At 40.4% G+C, this 20,779-nt stretch overlaps 1 protein-coding gene across 1 annotated transcript; it reads right to left on the bottom strand.

Moving 5' to 3' along the window:
- Nucleotides 1-631: 631 nt before the first annotated feature.
- ATP6V1G3 (ATPase H+ transporting V1 subunit G3) lies at nucleotides 632-18,980 on the bottom strand. The gene is made up of 3 exons (XM_073592965.1): nucleotides 18,826-18,980; nucleotides 3,340-3,440; nucleotides 632-1,082 (listed from the first exon to the last, which is right to left on the bottom strand). The coding sequence occupies exons 1-3, from the start codon at nucleotides 18,905-18,907 to the stop codon at nucleotides 909-911; spliced, it is 357 nt and encodes a 118-aa protein (XP_073449066.1). The 5' UTR covers nucleotides 18,908-18,980; the 3' UTR covers nucleotides 632-908.
- Between the last annotated feature and the right edge of the window lie 1,799 nt (nucleotides 18,981-20,779).

Genomic DNA, 20,779 nt, shown 5'->3' with positions numbered 1-20,779 from the left:
GTCCAAAGGTGTCTCCATTTCTCCTCCATCCAGAATGGAGACACCCTAAGATGAAAGAAAGAAGAAAATGTGTTACTGACTTCAATCACCAGGTGAAAATATTGGGGAAAAAAAGACTAAAAATAGAAAACGAATGCAGCCACCATTTTTTATAATACCCTTTTATTTTTATTTTAATACTGCTTTACTTACATTTACTATTTTTAATCCTCATGCTGCTAACATTAGTAAACAGATAGGAAAGTATATCATATTTATTTGTTTTAAACTTTTTTTTTTTAATTTCTTTAGTTACTTTCTGGTTTTCATGCCTAGGCAAATAATGTAAAAAATCCCAGGGGTTTTCGCAGCTAATAACACCCTTGTGCATGCATGCCTGAACTAAGGGCAGAATCATCTGCCCCTACTCAAGATGGCCACGGCCAGAAATGCTAGGGGGTGTTTTTCAAAGTGATTTCTTAGCAAAATAAAGCATAGAGACATGGATGGATGGGGCAGTTTGCTTTGAATATTAAAAATGAATTAACCAGCATTTTTGGTTTGTGGTACTCAGATGCAGTGAAGTTCAGCTTTAATATTTATTTATTTTTTTAGTTGCTGCCCTGTCTAGAGATAAATGGAAAATTAGCAATAGCACTTAGTTATTTATTTATTAGATTCCTACAGCATAGTAATTTTCAGATTTCAGTACAATGTTTTAGCAAGGGGAAATGAACAATGCAAATAACGCAGTACTGGATATTTAGGTATAGTTTTAATAACAATTTTTAGCTAGTGATTAAAAAAAAATATCTTCTTTGGTCCAGTTGTCATCCTCATGTTTTCAGTGGTCTTGGTTCATTGTCCCTTTTTCTAGTACTCCCGATTGCATAGTAAATAGAGGTTGGATTTTGGAGACAGAATGGTAGTTACAGCTTGTACTTATAATTTTTATGGAGTTCTGGTCTAACATCAGAGGCCAGTTCCAGAAGTTCCTTTAATACTTTCTCCTTGAATTTCTGAAAGTTCGAATTGTATGCCTGCATCTTTTCATTGGTCTGTTCATCTATCTTCACTGCCAAGTTACCTTGTGAGCCCATTATCTAGTAAAAGAACAAAGTATTAGGAGAGGCATAAAAGTACAATTACATACACAAGTTGAACTGGAAACCAGTAGGACCAGATTTTACAATACAAACAAGTCTGTGAAAAGGGCAGAAGGAGTTACAGGGGATCGTACTTATAAACCATATGTCTTCTAACAGCAAATAAAAATATGTCCACATGAATTTATCTGCAAATTATGCTAAGGATCTGATAGCAGACATCTAAAAAACACTGGTTGTAAAGCTAGTGTTTTTATTTTAGGTAGTATGGTTAAGGTTTCAAAGTTTTATTGGTGGAAGACAGGAAGATGACCCCTAATGAGCATGTGTCCTGACTATATACCTATAACAGTGATGCCAGTACACTGAAAATTGGCTAATTAAAGTATTACAAGGACGTTAAATATCATAAGCATAAGGGACAAATACTTAAAGTTAATGCAATGTGTCCCCTGTGCGGCTGGTTAAAAAGAAAAAACACTTCCATCCTTTGTTCCGCCACCTACCACCGCCGCTATAATACTCTGGTGCCGCGGAGGGTTAATAGAGCGGGGGACCTATCATATGCACTCTTTAAAGTGGTTCTAAAGCCTAAACATTTTTACCTTAATGCATTCCTTGCATTAGGGTAAAAAATGTTTAGACATTAGGTTCCCCCCTCACCCCTCCTTTTCTTATTGGGTCTTTATTAGTTCCAGTGCTGTGCACCTCTGTCAAAGCCAGTGACGAGGGAGTGAGCATGCACAAGTGCCCCCATGGGAAGCGGGTACCCGTGGGGCACTAGACAGAGAGGAGGAGCCAGGAGCGCCGGCGGGGGACCCGAGAAGAAGAGGTTTGCGGCAGCTCTGTGCAATTCCATTGCACAGAGCAGGTAAGTTTAAACATGTTTGTTGTTTTTATTTTTTTACCTTTACAATCCTGGGGCAGCTTGTCCATTAACCCCCCCCCCCGTCCATTGCCCCTTTCAGGACACCGGCGCATGGATTCCAATGCGCAGGGGCTGTTTTTTGGAAGCACCGATTAGAGCCAGAGGCTCTAATAGGCTTCAATATAGGGTGGGTTCGGGTCGGAGAGAGTGTGCTCCGAGCCCACCCAGGTCTGTTACAACAGAGAATCAATAGGAGCTCGCAACCCGGCCGCTGCTTGCTGCCCGTAGGAGCCACCCACCCACCTGCAACTGATGGTGTAAGTGCCAACCAAAAAAAAAAAAAACACCAGCTGCCACTGTTACAATCTCTTTAAGAGTGCCGACCATGTCCATCCTTTCCATCTTTCATAGAAGCTGTGCTATAGGTCCCATGAGTGAAAAGGAATCTATGAATGGGGGATGGGATGATTAATGAAAGGTCCACCTCCTTCATTTGTAGACTGTTTTTTAATTCATGGAAGCTATAGTACAGCTTCTATGAATAGAGGAGGGGGGAGAATGGGTGTACATAGTTGAGACTCCTAGTAAGTGCAAAAGACAAGTCCCTCAGCTCTATAAACCCAGCAAAGGAAGATTACCACTGTGTGTGATTAGATGGAGCTGATGACAGTAAATAAGCATTTATTTTCTTTGATTATCACAGCTCCACCTAGTCGCCTTAATGTAGTATCTTCCTGATTCCTATTTTACCTGGAGAGAAAATAGCCTAATAATAGTGCATTTTGCCCCCCATTTGCACAGAACAAATGTACATGCAGTTTCACAGGAAGAATAGCTGTGCTAAATACTGACCACTAAATGTTGTAGAATAATAATCATTTGCCAGACACATCTTTGCACAGTCCCTTGTTTGTGTGTCTTCTCTGTGGCATAAAACATTTTTTTTCTACATGATGACTACAAATTATATACAGTAACACTAATAATGCTATTTAAGTTACATTTGTTAAAGAAAACTTTCAAACAGAAACTGTTTTTATTTGCAAAGAGAAGGGTTAGAAACTCTCTAATTTGCATTGCTTGTATCCCTATTGGAGGGGAAATCTCATTACTTTCTGTTGTGTCACGGAGAGAGAAATTGAAACAAATCACGCCATCAGAGGCAAACAACAGTACATGCACTGCTATTTGTAGAGGGGGAAAATTGAACAGATCTGTCAAGGTTTTGATTGCTGTCTGTGACCTTATTGGCAAGATTTGTTAATAGCCCGTTGTGCAATCAGGAGGCAGACATTGCCCCAGTGGGGATACAATCAGCAACCAAATCCAAAAAAAAAAACCTTTCATACTCATTTCATGACTTTTACAAATCTTACTAATACTTACAGTGGTCTGGATACGTCGAAAGTCACTCTCTCTCTTTAGCTTATACTGATCAATATCTGCTGTAGCTTCCTCTTTTGCTTGCCGTAAGCGTTTATTTTTCCCTATAAAGGGGACAATTTTACAATACAAACATTGGTCTCATCCACAAATTGATATACGATATTTATGACATAAATTACATTTTGATCTTTATTTGATCTCCATAAAGTAGGTTAAAAAAAAGTGTAATACCCTAAGGCCTCTTGCACGCTGCTGCCTAAAAATGCAGAATTTGTAGGCATACGGGTTTTTTTTTTTTTTTTTTTACTGACGTAAATGCAAACCATTGTTTTCAATGTGTTTATACAAAGAGGTGAGTAAACATGCGCTGTGTTTAAATCAGTAAAAAAAATGAAATTTGCATTGCCGGTCAATATCTTCATGCATATGCGCTCATATATGTACAAATATGCGCATACGCGGCACTCTCTTGATTAAGAAAAAGCTAGAAACATTTTTACACGTGTGTACAATTTCACCACATTTGCACAAGTGCTATACAGCCCATCCTCGCACTTTTTCTGTCAGGAATGTTCATACATCAGTACAGTTACATAGGTAAGTGGGGGGGGGAGGAGGGGGATTGTGGGACTTTGGACAGATGGAGGCACTGTGGTAACATCATCCCTGGGAGCTGAGGTAATGGTATCTGCGGTAATAGGGCGGCAACAACCACCAGTGAAAAAGCATCAAATGGGATAAATCCCTGATCAACATCTGTGATAATAAATGGTGTTGGGTATATGCCCACAGGGCTTCTGTGAATATATATATATATATATATATATATATATATATATATATATAAAATGATGTATCAATGGAGTGATTAGCACAACTGATAAATGAGGGGGGGGGGGGGGATCCAAATATAAGAAGAGTGCTTTTTCCTTGGTGGTTGTTGCTGCCCTTTTACCATAGATACCATTACCTCAGCTCCTGGGGATGATGTTCCCACAGTGCCTCTAGCTGTTAACAATACCAACGTTTTTTGATCTTGAGTCTACTCATAGATAAGAGTGTTGGGATTTAAAATTCGTTCCCCCTCTTCCTGTTATAGTAATTACTATACCATTTATGGCAATTATATATTTTATTACAGACACATCTATTTTGCTATCTATATCTGCTCCTGATTAGTAGAAGTTATCCACAAAATGTGTAGAGCTTTTTATTGATGCTACGTCACAGTTATCATGCGTTTATCATGTGATTATTACCTTTTTAGAATTTTGAATCAATTGTATAATATCATGGCTACAATCAATCATGGTTATCCTGTTTACTTTTGAGTATATATACCATTTTTATTACTATGAATTATATGTGGGTATATTTATGAACCATTTTACACTATCATATGTGTTACTTATCATGTCTACTTTATTTTGTACGATATTTATTGCAATGAATTGACTGATTTGCACGTATGCATACATGTATCATAAAATATGTTATCTAATATCAATTGATTAGTTTACATTCTAGTGGTGTGTTTCACACAAAGTCCCCCAATCCCCTCCTAATCCCCCCCCCCTTTTCTACAAGTAAAAGGGATGGAGACATATGAACTCTAGTAGTCATTGTCTCATATAAAGTCCCAACATTCTTTTTCTTTATAGTTACATAGTTAGTCTGGTTTTTAAAAAAGACACAAGTCCATCTAGTTCAACCAATAAAAGGAAAAAAGAAAAATATGCACAATCCTCTACCCACAGTTGATCCAGAGGAAGGCAAAAAAAACAAAACAGCAAAACATAATCCAATTTGTTCCAACAGGGGAACAAATTCCTTCCTGATCCCTTGAGAGGCAATTGGATATTCCCTGGATCAACTTTACCTATAAATGTTAGTATCCAGTCATATTATGTGTATCTAGGAAATAATCCAGACCTTTTGTAAAACAATCTACTGAGCTGGCCAGAGCCACCTCTTGAGGGAGTCTATTCCACATTTTCACAGCTCTTACTGTGAAGAAGCCTTTCTGTATTTGGAGATGAAATCTCTTTTCCTCCAGACATAAGGAGTGCCCCCTTGTCCTTTGTGAAGACCTTAAAGAGTAGTGGGCAGACACCCTAAATTTCTAATCCTATGTTTTGATTGGTGGCTCCAACTGATTGCACATCCCCACCCTGCCCATGGCACTAACCTATATATTTGTCCTGGGTATGTAAAAAAAGGAGGAGCAATAGTGTCAGACCATTTATAGACAATGGTTGTCAGATTAGGGGGGCACAGAGCTGCCTCTCCATCTACAGTTATATGACTGTTACCTGACCCCCCTTCACCCACACTGTTTGATTTAGTGCTTAGTGGAGATGCCCTTTAAATAAAAGCTGTAGACAATAATGGATAAAATACAGGATTTCATGCATTTTGAACTACTGCTGCCTATTTCCAGTTGTTCCCTGTGCAAACAGTGCCCCTTCCACCCCATGTTAAAAATCTTTGACTCACAGCCTGAGATTTTGATCGTCTAAAAATACTATTAGTACTTGAAATCTCCACTCTTTAAAACATACTGGTCCATATTTAAAGGGTGAATGTAATTTAAAGGGGAACTGTAGTCTCTTTAGGCTGGGTTCACACTATCTTTGCATGCCGCTCACAGTCCGGTACGTCCCCATTCACCGTTTCAGGTCCAATTTCAGCCCGAATTTTGAGCTGAATTAGGACCTGAAACAGACCAATAGACGCACAGAGCTCCTGTGCAAATTTGCATCGGAGTGGCAGCGGAGAGCCGGACAAATTCTCCTGCTACTGCGAATTGGATGCGAAGAAGCCGCATTCAATTCCCAATAGTGTGAACCCAGCCTTAAGGATTACCGAGGCACCTAGTTTTACACACATGCCTTTCTCTGCAGCCTCAACAGCACTGGACAGTGAATAAATGGGAAGTGCTCTGTGCTGAGCGGCTTCCTGTTTGTTAACAAACTGAAGCATAGTAAACACAGCAAATTCGCATCGGAGTGGCAGCGGAGAGCCGGACAAATTCTCCTGCTACTGCGAATTGGATGCGAAGAACCCGCATTCATTTCCCAATAGTGTGAACCCAGCCTTAAGGATTACCGTATATACTAGCGTATAAGCCGACCCAAATATAATCCGAGGCACCTAGTTTTACGACAAAAAACTGGGAAAACTCATTGTCTCGAGTATAAGCCTAGGGTGGGAAATGCAGCATCTACTGGTAAATTTTCAGGATGCGGCATGGCACGGACAACACAGAGGCTGCTGGTGTCACTGTGCCCATCAATGCAGCCTCACTGCCCATCATTGCAGCCTCACCATGCCCATCATTGTAGCCTCACTGTGCCCATCACCGCAGCTGCCCATCGTTGTAGTCTCACACCCATCATTGCCGCCTCTTTTGTGCCCGTCATTGCAGCCTCACTAGTAGTGACTGTGCCCATTCATGCAGTCTCAGCAGTCAGTGCCTGGATTGCACAGCGGGCATCTCCTGCTGTATCTTGGAGCTCAGTCTGAAATGTTTCGCCGTGCTGTGACAAAAGTCCCGCCCTCCTCCTATGCCAGCTCGTGTGATAGACGCAGTGTTCTGTCTATCACACAAGCTGGTCTAGGAGAAGGGTGGGACTTTTGCCACAGCGCAGCCGAAAATTTCAGAGTCGGCTCCGAGACACAGCGGTCTTCTGCTGTGTAAGGAAGGGAAAGAGGGGAGCGCTCCAGCCACAGTTCAAAGCGGCCCCAGGGCAAGCGGCCTAATGCCCGGTATCCCGGTAGGCCAGTCCGACCCTGCCCTCACTCGAGTATAAGCATAGGTGTGCGCAGCTTATTGCATTAGGGCATGCACCCCAAAGCTCAAACACACATGCCTTTCTCTGCAGCCTCAACAGCACTGGACAGTGAATAAATGGGAAGTGCTCTGTGCTGAGCGGCTTCCTGTTTGTTCACAAACTGAAGCATAGTAAACACAGTTTACTATGCTTCCGTTATGAATGAACACAGTGAGTGTGTTCATTTAGAAAAGGAAGGGGCTGGTAAATTACATATTTACTAGCCCCTTCCCCCTGCTCTCCATCCTGAAAGATCCCCGCGCAGCAGCTGGGAGGAGTGGAGGGAAGCCAGCAGCACTGCAGGCAAGGTAGGGGCAATACAGGGGGAAGCCTGGGCAGTACGTGGAATCTACATTGCAATACACGTAGTGATTAGGGTGTGCCCAGGCACACCTGGCATACCCCCTGCGCATGCCTATGAGTATAAGCCAAGGGGGGCTTTTTCAGCATAAAAAATGTGCTGAAAGTCGGCTTATACACGAGTGTATACAGTACATCCAATAGATCAATCCATTATCAAGAACCTTTGTGATATTCTGTGTTATTGTATTAAAAACCTTGTTTCCTAACCACTTAAGCCCCGGACCATTTGGCTGGCAAAAGACCAAAGCACTTTTTGCGATTCGGCACTGCGTCGCTTTAACTGACAATTGCGCGGTCGTGCGACGTTGTACCCAAACAAAATTGATGTTCTTTTTTCCCCACAAATAGAGTTTTCTTTTGGTGGTATTTGATCACCTCTGCGTTTTTTGTTTTTTTTCTTGCGCTATAAACAAAAAAATAGTGACAATTTTGAAAAAAAAAATTTTTTTTTACTTTTTGCTATAATAAATATCACCAAAAAATATATAAAAAAAAAACATTTTTTTTCCCTCAGTTTAGGCCAATACGTATTCTTCTACATATTTTTGGGGAAAAAAAAAAAAAAATCGCAATAAGCGTTTATTGATTGGTTTGCACAAAAGTTATAGCGTCTACAAAATAGGGGATAGTTTTATGGCATTTTTATTAATCTTTTTTTTTTTTACTGCTAATGGCGGCGATCAGCGATTTTTATCATGACTGCGACATTATGGCGGACAGATGAGACACTTTTGGCGCTATTTTGGGAACATTCACATTTATACAGCGATCAGTGCGATTAAAAATACATTGATTAGTGTGTAAATATGACTGGCAGTGAAGAGGTTAACCACTAGGTGGCGCTATAGGGGTTAAGTGTGTCCTAGGGAGTGATTCTAACTGTGAGGGGGATGGGCTATGTGTGACACGACACTGATCACCGCTCCCGATTACAGGGAGCTGTGATCAGTGTCAGTGTCACTAGGCAGAATGGGGAAATGCTTGTTTACACAAGCATTTCCCCATTCTTTCTCTCCGTGAGACGATCGCGGGTATGCCCACGGACATCGGGTCCGCGGGACCCGCGATCACACTCACGGAGCTCACGCCGATATACGTTGGCAGAAGGGCACGTACAGGCATATTAACGTACATGTACATTGCCCTTTAAGTGCGGTTTGCGGGCGCGCGTATATCGGCGTGAGCCGGGTCGGCAAGTGGTTAAACTGGGCACTCACTGTAAAAAAGTCGATTATCTGTTCATTAGTATAGTGCTTTCAACAGCAAGTTCTGACTGGACAAAAAGAAAACACAGGTGCAAGCTAGAAAGTTTTTATCATGCGTGAAAACAACCTCCGATTTTTGATCAATGTGTACAGTAATCGTACAGAAATAAATAAACAGAAAAAACTTGCATGATCAGAAGCAAAGAATGACCCAGAAGGGGGTAAACAAACATAGACAAGGTACACAAGAAAGAACGTTTGCCTTTGTCGTTTGAGAACTTTCGTACAAGTTAATGCCACAGCATGATAAGCACCTTCGTGGAAAATCGGACGAACAGTTGTCTGATTTTCTCATAACATGTACTCCACTTAAAAAAGATGTTTTTTTTTTGTTTTGTTTTTTAACAATCACACTTGCCGATGCTGCATCTGTCCCCAGCCGATCGCTCGGTTCTCACAGCTCCATGAGCAGAGAGCTTTCTGCTCTACCTGACCCTCCACCGCACTTCTCCTTTAAGAACAGTTTGTAAATATATATGTACAAGGGTCAGATAGATTTGCTCATAGTATAACTAAAGGCAAAACAGTTAAGCGGTGTTCGGCCTGCGGAAAAAAAAAAGTCAGCAGCTACAAATACTGTAGCTGCTAACTTTTAATATAAGGACATTTACCTGTTCAGGGAGCCCGCTATGCGCGCACCCCAGCCAATCTTTGGATCAACTCCCGGGTGCTGCCGCCGCCATTCCTGGTAAGGGAACCAGGCAGTGAAGACTTTCAGCTTCACTCCTGGTTCCCTACTGCACATGCGTGAGTCACGCTGTGCGTTCTGATTGGTCCCTGCTATCTTCTAGGACCTGTGTGTCTCCCAGAAGACAGCGGGGGGAAGGAGGATTTGCCGGACATTGCGTAGATCTTTTCCCCGGAAGTGAGAGCAGATACCTGGATTTGACAGGTATCTGCTCCCCACTCCCCCCTGAAAGGTCCCAAATGTGCCACCGGGAAGGGGGGGGGTCCGATCAGCAGAAGTTCCATTTCTGGGTGGAACTCCACTTTATTTTAGTTTTGGATTGAGAGGAGAGAGACAAGGCCTGTCTGACTGAACACAATAGACACAATCTTTACTGATGTGAAATTCACACAATTCTTATGTGTGCAAAAGAAAAGTTTTGCCTTTAGTTATACTTTAGGTCATCGGAGGGAGCAGAATTTTTTTTTAGTTATGGTAAGCAAGTATAATTTTGGTAATCAAAATACAATACTATATAATAATGAAGACTATATGGCTCCACTTACAACATGTCCAGGCACACTCTTACTATTTATAACAGGTATTTATATAACAAATAAATGGATAAGTACAGCGCTGCGCTAGACCAAAGAGGACACTAGGATAGCAGCTAACACACCTATAGACTCAAGGCTACACTTTTATTTTTGCTGCATTAAATATAGGTCCAACAATTTACAAAAGTCCATGCCCTCAAAGCACTTACAATCTAAGGTCCCTATCTTACATACAGTATGGGGGCCAATTAACCTACCAGTATGTCTTTGAAACCCTAGCAAGAACAGAGAAAACAAACTCCATTCTGTCCTGATCAGGATTTGAACCAAGGATCCCAGTACTGCAAGGCAGAATTGCTAACCACTAAGCCACTTTAGTGCCCATACTACATGCAATGTCGCGCTTAGGCCTCATGCACATGGGCAGAAAAAATCACCACTATTTGAGGATTTTTTTTGCCTCTGAATGCTGCTTTATTTAAGCCACTGTGTCCAATGTATCCATGTACATTGTGGTGTTTAGAATTCGTATTTAAAGCAGTGTTCAGGGGCATAAAAACTAGCCAGTTTACATCAGAAAGTGGTGCAGGAAACCCACATTTCATGAACTGCATTCAAAACACACTGCACTTGTGATCCGCAGAGGGTGTCAGTGTTAACGAAACCCCAAATGTGTTGCATTTGCCCGCACGTGATCCCATGATATAGTAGTACCTTGTGATTCCGTTGCTGTGCATTTTGTAAAGTAGTGCTTGCGCTACTTTTGGTGCAGTCTGGCACGACTTCAGCCCATTTTATATGAATAAACTGAAATTGCACTGCACCCGGATTGCATGCGAACCGCACAGGAACGCAGAGCATGTTCCTATGTGATTCATGGTGTGAACCGGCAATAAATATGCGTTCGGAGGGAAGCTTACTGGCAAAATATTTGCACATTTTGAACATAAATGCATATAAGTGCATACATAAGAACATAAATTCATTCCAGTGGCTAAAATAAAAAAACAAAGCATTCTAGCCTATAGAATGAGTTTAGACGCACATGCCTCTAGATGCCATAGATGAGTAACTACATGGCAAAACAAGCATTTTTCTGCCAACTTCTAGTCAGCCCTATAAATACAGCTAGAAAACACTGCAGACATAATGTTGTGCCTTACTCTCATCCTCTGCCCCTTTACTGTCACATTACCAGTCAGTCCGGTCCCCTTGATCTGAAAGATCATTGAATGAAGCTCAGGATAAGATCATGCATCATTCTTTGTAATAAATGTGTACTGTATACTAATATGAGGTTTTTATGTTGCCTGGGAAAGTGTTCATTTTTGAAGCGTTCTTTGATTCCAGCTAATCCTTTATACTGCTAACAGCACATTTGCATTTACTGTAAATGAATGTCTGAAGTGTAACCTCAAAGAGGAAATGACAGCTGGGTGTTGACACAACGCGTTAAGGCTCCTACAATATAAACACAAATCGTCAGCTCTACCCTAAACATTTCTAGCTGATCAATGCTTCGTTGTCTTTAAATGGTATTCTACAATAGACAGCCACTGCATGCACAAGATATTTATACAGTGAAAGGGTTAACTCCCTGAGCATGCCTTGCACTGCATGTGTGCAAGTGAGCTAACAGCAACAGCATCCTGTATTAGCCGGCTTCTGTGTAAAGTGTACACATAGCAATGATTGTGGTGACAACACAGAAGATAGCATCCTGTACCCTGCTAAAACCAGAAGTATAAGGTTGTGCGAGTCGTCCATCTGACCTCTACTGTCACTGCATTCTGTGTCTAGCTTTTTTTAATTTTCTTTTAATGTTACACAAAATCTCCAATATTCATAAAAAGTAGAAATGTTCTAGAGCCGCTCATGATTTCAAAGGCAGTAAAGTGAATAGAAACGGATGGGGTTTTGCAGAGAAGACATACTCATACATACACACAAGGGTTGGTTGTCTATGCAATACTGGGGGAAAATAAATCTGCTGCATGGCCGGCCAGTGATCGTATTGTTTGCTCTAGTAAGATTTTGATCCTACAGAAAACCCTATAAAGTTTGAGTGACTTTGTGATCAAAGGCTGGGGGTGATTGTTGTTGGGTCTCTTTGATTTTACTTGCCTTTGTTTGTGTATCATTTCCAGATGCATGTATTTTACCATAATTCTCACCACAGGACAGTCAATAAAAGTGGGCTCGAGATGCAATGAGTAACGCATTTCTAGCGGCTAGAGAAAGACGTATAAAGAAACACATGTGTGGGATTACACAGCTCCATGGAGACTAAAGTAATGCTGGAGATACACATTATAGATAGAGACATTCTTGTCGGTGACAGCCGTTATAAATATAGGGGTGTGTGTAAAATGGAAGAATCATTTCTGAAATCAGCAAGAAAAACTTTAAAACGATGGGGGTCATATTTGGGGGTTTTAAAGTACAGTAAAACCTTGGATTGCGAGCATAAGTAGTTCCTGGAAGCATGCTTGTAATCCAAAGCACTTGTAAATCAAACTGAATTTCCCCAAAAGAAAAAATGGAAATGCAGATGATTCGTTCTACAACCATTTATTCACAAATCCTTCAGTTTATAGTCCATATAAAAAGATTATAGCAATGCGATAGGTTGTGTAACCATAAAATGTCCATCCACAAATGGAAGCCTCCACAAGCAGTGGCGTCTCCAGCTTTCAAATTTAGGGGGGGCACATGGGGGGACAGGGACAAAAGTAGGGGGGCAACTATAAAATGCATATATATATATATATATATATATATATATATATATATATATATATATATATCCTGGGGCCCTTTACTACGACCCCACAACGGGCCCTTTCACATGTTCTGCAGTGAGCTCCCTTCCTACTGTATTGGGGTCCCCCAGGGTGGCAGAAAACAAGAGATATATGTCACCAGCATACCAAGAAAATATAAGGATCCAAAGCAGTGGGAGAACTATCAGGGCTGCAAAGGTTGTCTTGCCTCAGGGCCCTGGTGTTCTGCCACTGTGGGGTTCCCCAGCCTCCTCTTGCTGTCCTGCCCCTGCTTTTGACAGCTCTGGTCTGGCATCTCTTGGAATTTACAGGCTGGTTCTCCTGTCCTAAGGATGGGAGAAATCAGTCTGTTTTTTCAGTAACTGAAAGTCCTGGTGGAGTCCTTCCTGCAACTCGCTCTTCTCCCTGCCAATGAGGATGCAGGTGAAGGAGCAGATCAGGCGGCCGTGGTTGTGTGAACGCTCGCATTATGCAGTGTCAGCGAGCAGGGGAGGGGGGAGGAATCACCCGCAGGAGCTGACTGGGGACTCTCTCCCTCTTAGACATTGATTTTTTGTAAAAAAAAAAAAAAAAAATTTTTTTTGGGGGGGGGGGGGGGGCACATGGTGGGGCACAGCATAATGTTGGGGGGGTCAGGGCCCCCTCTGGCCCCCCCCTAGGGTTGCCATTGTCCACAAGGGGATTAGAAGCAAAATCCAGCAGGAGCTACAGTGTATAAAAGAGAAGAGAGGAGCCTCTAAGTGTAGCAATATGGTTATATTTAATGAAGGTACAACATCTAGCAACTCACATGGTTGATGATTAAAAGAGGCACATCTAAGTATGCCGGCTCCCGAGGTAAAGTTTTCCACATAGACCGTCCTCCGCACTGCCGGCTCTCACCGTTGTCAGTCTGCAATAGTGACCGGAAAGACTACCCTGCGGTAGAGCATTTTGAAAGCGAGGTGTGCAGCGTGCAAGGTATGACGTCGATGGCGGTGCAGAGGACGGTCTATGTGGACAGTTATACCCTGGATGCCTGCATACTTAGACGTGCCTGTTTTAATCAAGCATGTGAGTTGCTAAATGTTGTACCTACATTAAATGTAACCATATTGCTACACTTAGAGGCGCCTCTGTTCTGTTTTATACTCAGTTGTGACATGACGCTACTTGTATATGAAGACATCGTTTGTATATTAAGTCAAAATGTATTTAAAATTTTTGCTTGTCTTGCAAATCGCTCTAAAAACAAGGTAACTCTCAAACCAAGGTTTTACTGTATAATTAACGGCAAACTTTATTATTAGTTTCAATAGAAAGGAGAGGGATTAGGATATCTGTCAGGTTTTATTGCTGTCTGTGCTCACCCCCACTTTTTGTCCTGGTGACCGTTATCACCAAAAGTGAAAGAAATTTCCAAATTTTGGGTTTTTTCAAGTATAGGAATAGAGGGGAAATCTTCCAGCCATGACAATGGTTCTGGAGAAAACCATGGATTCCCCTACTTTGGAGGAAATTCCTCTCACTTCCTGTTTTGACTATAGGACAGGAAATGAAGGGGAAGTACCCCAATGAGACGTAGATGGTAAAAAAAGAAACTGAAAGGTAAAAGCCTACTAGCACATAGACATGGGAACAAACACCTCTTTGACCACAACTGGAATCTCAGGGTTAATAATCACTAATGTATGATATGTACGATATACCAATACTTTCCTTGGCACCAGCCACTAACACATGGTTCTGCTTACCGAACACGGTCAGAACAGGTTTGGGATACCGACAACCCACCCTACTGTTTTATCTCTCTACTGTTTGTTTGATCTAATGTTCGTTTTATTGCTTGTTTTCTATCCGGATTGATCTTTTACATTAATGGGGGCATATTTTGTCTACTTTACCTATTATATCTGTTTTATATCCTGCTCACCCAACTTCCTATAGTCTGATAGTTATATGTACAGAATGTCTATACAAATTTACTTCTCCATGCTATGTAGATCATGTAGCATACAGTATCTCACAAAAGTGAGTACACCCCTCACATTTTTGTAAATATTTTATTCTATCTTTTCATGTGACAACACTGAAGAAATGACACTTTGCTACAATTTAAAAGTAGTGAGTGTACAGCTTGTATAACAGTGTACTCACTTTTGTTGCCAGCGGTTTAGACATTAATGGCTGTGTGTTGAGTTATTTTGAGGGGACAGCAAATTTACACTGTTATACAAGCTGTACATTCACTACTTTACATTGTAGCAAAGTGGGAGCCTTTGTTTACAGCACAGGACTCTGAAGCAACGGCCCGGGTGGGCGTTCTTTTTCAGAGCGCATACACCGGTCACTTGTTATCGGCACTATCAGTGCATGTTTAGGAGATATTTACAATACCTATAGGTAAGCCTTATTATAGGCTTATCTATTGGTAAAATGCATGCATGGGAGTTTACTCCCACTTTAACCACTTGAAGACCAGGACTTTTCTGGAACTTTTTGTTTAAAAGTTTAAATCAGTATTTTTTGCTAGAAAATTACTTAGAACTCCCAAACATTATATATATATTTTAAGCAGAGACCCCAGAGAATAAAATGACGCTCTTTAAACACAATTTCTTTTGGAAAAAATACACTTTGATGATTAAAAAAACCAAAAAAAAACACAATATTTACCCCAATTTTTTTGTATAATGTGAAAGATTATGTTACGCCGAGTAAAAAGTTCTAATATCTCATGCTTTAAAATTGCGCACGCTCCTGGAATGGTGACAAACTATGGTACTTAAACTCCATAGGCGACGCATTGACATTTTTGTTACAGGTTACCTGTTTAGAGTTACAGAGGAGCTTTGGAACTAGAATTATTGCTCTCGCTCTAATGTTTGAAACGATACCTCACATGTGTGGTTTGAACACTGTTTACATATGCTTGTGCGGCTTACATATGTCTTTGCTTCTGCACGCGAGCACGGAGGGATGGGGCGAGGTAGCCACCCTGGCGGTATGATTATGTCAGATTTTTGCGCCTCAAAGCAGTACAATTGTTTTGTATAGAAATTTGGCATTTTATATTGTAGGCCTGTAATTCTTAGCAATAACATACTTAAAGCTGTCCAAACAAGAGTCTAGTAGACATCCCGGGTATGATAAAGTTTGAAACACAAAATCATAAATTATAATATAATAAATAACTATAAATAATTATAAAAAATAATAATATAATAATAATAAAATTAGTTTCCCCACGAATCACTATCGTTCAATTCTGCAAGTGTTCTAATTTACTATCGCTGTTTTCTAGCTGGTCTAAAATCACTTTTGACGTGAAGGGACACTTTTTAGTTGCTATGGACAATCTCCAGTTTCCAGGCAGAAAGAACAGTATATATCATATAAAACTGCATGCAGGGCACTGGACAAAGCACTAGGGACAAAAGGGATGTGAAATAATTTGATGCAGTAATTTAATCTGTAAGATTACAGTGTACTGTATGTGTTATGAATTTTCTATTTTTTGAATTTGCCGCCGGGCTCCGCCCCCGTGCGTCGCGATGCTCACAGGGAACGGAACCCGGCACACAGAGCTTCGGGCGGAAGACACAGCCTGCAGACACAGCGGGGGGACATCACAGGATCCTGGGGACAAGGTAAGTAACCTGCACCAGGATCCTGCAATGCAATCGCGAGTGTGGCTCGGGGTTACCGCTAATGGTACTGAAATTTAACCCCGAGCCACACTCGGGAAAACCGCCAGGGAGATTAAAAAGAAAAAAGACATTCTTATTTATTTTACTTTTTATTTTTACGCTGTCCTTTTATTTTTTTTAATCACTTTTATTCCTATTACAAGGGATGTAAACATCCCTTGTAATAGAAATAAGGATGACAGGTCCTCTTTATTGTGAGATCTGTTGTCAAAAAAAATAGAGACGAGTGGCAGCCATCTTGGTCTCACTTGTCTCTATACCCAGCAGCATTGGATCACGCTAGGGCTTCACCAGTCCAAAAGGTAAGCCAGGAAAAGGGGGCACCCCTCCCACTTCCTCTAAAAGTGATCGGCAAATCCTTCCACAGGACCACTTTTATCTGAAAGAGAATCCGCCATAGAAAAAAAAAACACCTGGGTTATGGCAGCTAGTTGCTACCATAACACTGGTATTTAACGTCACAGTAATGTCATATTTTTACTATGGGCTGGTTGTCAAGTGGAACAAGTTGAAGTTAAAATCTGATTGGCTACATTGCAAAATTGCTCCAGATTTTGCACTCTCCATTTTTAGTAAATCAACCTCACTGTGCTCAACAAATAATTTATAAATCAGTGTTTTTATAGAGCATTGGCAATGGTATAACAATTTATAATATGGACAACTGTTATATGTCTTTGAAGTAGGTGGGAAGCAATTAAACACAAAGGGTAGCAAGAGTTACTTTAAATCCGTCTCACAAATCTTCAGCATAACCCTAATCCTGGGATGCCCTTATCTCCCTGCTACCTCCATTCCTCCACCTGTGGCTAGCAGTGTCTAAAATGTGCAGTTGTTGTAAAGTGAGCCAGTGGCTCATAGGGGTTGATTTACTAAAGCCAAATAGGCAGTTTACAGACTGAATTTTCACTTAGTAAGGGAATGGTCCCTTAGTTTAGCGAATGAGGTGAAGCTCTGCTGACTTCTATCATTTAATAACATGCAAGCAAAAATATATATATATTTTTATGTGTCTTGCATGTGATTGTGTTTTCTTTTTAAAGTGAATTTTACCCACATTCACTAAGGCAAGGGAAGATTCCCTTACAAAGTGAACATGCTCTACTCCATTGTGTTTCATGTCTTCATAAACAGTAATTTAAACTGGAGCTTCACCCATAAAAACATGTATTTGCTCCCCCCCCCCCCCCCTTTTAGAGAATAGGGCGTTGTTCCCTTATAAACAAAAAGGTTTAGTGCCCCTCACCACTCTAAATGTTTTGGTTTCAGACTGTTTTACACTTGAAAGGCTGTTTCACACCGGCAGCCGGGGGCATTATTGACAGGCAGCTGAGCTGCGGTTTTAGGCCCCTCCTCCCAGCTGCCTATCCAAATCCTAACATTTCAGCCTGAAATAGCTGTACACATAGTGCAGCTGCAGCATTTTCAACTCAGGCTGCAGGTTTTGACAAGTGGCCCCACCTGTCAAACTCACCCATTGCGATCAATGGGGCCGCACTGCAACTGTGAGCCAAACACTTGATTTTGCAGCTGCGGTGCAGTCCCACAAATGAAAATTTCCATTTGGCAATTAAAGTAGTACCTCCTGAATGCCTGTCAGCTGCTGCTGTACAGCACTCTGAAAAGCAATCCACCTTGGATTGCTATTTAGAAGGCAGTGAGCTTATTGCAAGTGTAAAATAAGCAGAAGTTTTGATGGCAACCTCATACGATTATTGTTAAAGCATTTTGGCATTTCAAAAGAAATAATAATCAAGACAACTGTGCTTTAGGTATGTGACAAGAATGCTGTAATATATACAGTATATGTGTTTTTTTTTTAATTCCTTATATTATATACAGTATAGAGTACTGAGTATTCTATGCATATTATAGCTTTCTTATTTAGCTGAAGCAGGGTTTCCTGTGGCTTGTGGTCCTCATAAATGAGAGAACTGTGGGGTTTCCACTTCTGCTACAATATTCAAATTCTTCATATTCTACTCTAATTATGCACATACAGAGAACTGGATATTTGAATAGAAAATATAATAGATCTTGCATATCAAAATGTTATAAAGACGTTAGCTAAAAAAACAGATGAGATAATGGGACAGATTCCTTCTGAGATTTAGAGCTAGCAAATGTAGAAAGGACTAATATATATATATATATATATATATATATATATATATATATATATATATATATATATATATAAAATATAATCATTCATATTATGCTAAATATTATTTATAGCATAGTTGAATGTAATCCCATGATGTCATCTGCTTTAGACAATTAACAGCAACTAAATTACTAAATCCCAGCAAAATACTAATCCTCTTACTCTTTTTGGCTTCTTCCAGTTTGTCCTTTGCTCTTTTCTCCGCCTGCAGTAACTGCTGGATGCCCTGGGACTGGCTGGCCATTGTTTACTGGAGATGTCCTGGACTGTGACCTCAACTGGGATTTTACTGCAGACCAGAGCCTTTTATACATCCATCCCTCTGCTGTTTGCTGTCAAAACAGTGTGTGGCTGCCTGTGGATCTGGATGGAGCAGTAAAGAACTGGTTTCTTTCATCAGAGGTTACAAAAAAAAAAAAAAAAAAAAAAGCTTTATAAAACACAGACATAAAGTATTTATCCCTACACCATCCAGATAAAGAAATAATTTTTCTTCTGCATTTCTTAATGATGAATAAAGATGGTTTGATGGCCTTGATAACATTTAAATGATGGACTTAGCAATCAAATACAGTCCGAATTGGAATTAAGCAGATGATTGTTCCAGGTTACTGCAGTTTTTACACCACATTTCCTGTTCATTCTATCTGATATATTGTATAATGATTATGATATTAAGTTATGACTTTATATCTTATGTTTCTTGTAGAACGGCTCCTGAAGAAGAGAAATCATTTCAAAAAAATGTGTTGAGAAAAATCTTTAGCATTAGCATATCTAACAAGATCCTGATGGACTGAGTCATAGGACTACATAAGTGTATTCAATAATATCAGATACTGTGGCTAATAGGTGCTGGAGCAGATTTATATTGGTACTGGAGCTTACTTGGACAATGAAAGTGGTTCTAAAGGCTCAAAGTCTTGCATTGTATGCATGAACGTAAAAAACCTTCTATGTGCAGCAGCCCCCTCAATACTTACCCGAGCCCCATCTTGATCCAGTGATGTGCACAAGAGCCTCGACTCTCTGGAGGCTCTCACTTCTCATTGGCTCCTGCTGCTGTCAATCACAGCCAGTGAGCCAATCAGGGGAAGTAGGGGGCTGACTGACTTCAAGTATGGCTTTAATGCATCATTTTGGTATGTGTACATATAGAGATATATTTACTTACTATATTGTTTATTGAGAAGTAAATGTTTGTAGTATATGTCAACTATTTTATTTGCTTTGACAAGTTTTTTTTTAAATAAATAATTGTTTTATTACATTTTACAATATGGAAGGGCATAGACAACAATGCATTATATATAGGATAATTAAAGCATTGCTTTCCAGAAGTATTAATTCCGACAGAGTTGTAAAATAATCTTGGCTATCTTACAGGTAGTATAAAAACAAGGAATCAAAAAATACATAATAATTAAGTAAGAATAATATAGCCATATTTCAGTGTATAGGGTCAACTATACAGTATGTTATGGGGGGTTAATGGACAGCCTGTAAATGGGTAGAAATTTACAGACTGTCCATAAATTTACATACAGTTGGCAACCCTGGCTCCTGGACCTTACCTGGTAAGAATGTTGAAAGTTACAGTAATAGTAAACCCTCAAAATTTTTAGCTTGACACATTGAGCACAATAAAATAAACATTCAGGTGTAAACTATTTCTTAAAATTCTTACCTTACCTTTAACAATTTACAACTTTGAATGCTGCTGGCTCCTGTGTTCTCAGTGCTGCTTTCCTGGATTTCCAGTCTTAAAGTAGAACTATAGGCAAAACATTTTTTTCATTTTGCTTTCAAATGTGTGTAGCAGGCATGTAGCATGTGTAGCAGGCATGGAGATAGAGAGATGCTGACTTGTCCTTCCAGAAAACTCAGAGACACAAAGCACACTGGGAAAAATGGGTTTCAGGAAGTGCTGAGGTAAATGAGGAGAGGGAAGTGCTGAGGGGAGGGAGAGAGAGAGAGGATTTCCTAGAGGATTACTGTTTCACTTTTGAATGATTGATTGAACCTACTCTCTTAACAAAGGGCCCCAATGTTTGCTAGCAGAAGACACTAGTACCCTTCAACTCAGGACCTGTAACATTACAGAACTGTGCTTACT

This window comes from Aquarana catesbeiana, linkage group LG07 (genome assembly GCF_042186555.1).
Source record: "Aquarana catesbeiana isolate 2022-GZ linkage group LG07, ASM4218655v1, whole genome shotgun sequence".
In the NCBI taxonomy this organism is placed as follows: Eukaryota; Metazoa; Chordata; class Amphibia; order Anura; family Ranidae; genus Aquarana; species Aquarana catesbeiana.
Note: the sequence above shows the minus strand (reverse complement) of the source record. Positions and strands in the feature narration are given on the sequence as shown.

Bases quoted from the DNA above. Each gene is read 5' to 3' on its own strand.
- ATP6V1G3 (XM_073592965.1), bottom strand. From the start codon at position 18,907: ATGGCCAGCCAGTCCCAGGGCATCCAGCAGTTACTGCAGGCGGAGAAA. The intron at 3,441-18,825 runs GTAAGAGGATTA...TCCCCTTTATAG, and splicing joins ACTGGAAGAAGCCAAAAAGA to GGAAAAATAAACGCTTACGG. The intron at 1,083-3,339 runs GTAAGTATTAGT...TTCTTTTACTAG, and splicing joins TTCGACGTATCCAGACCACT to ATAATGGGCTCACAAGGTAA.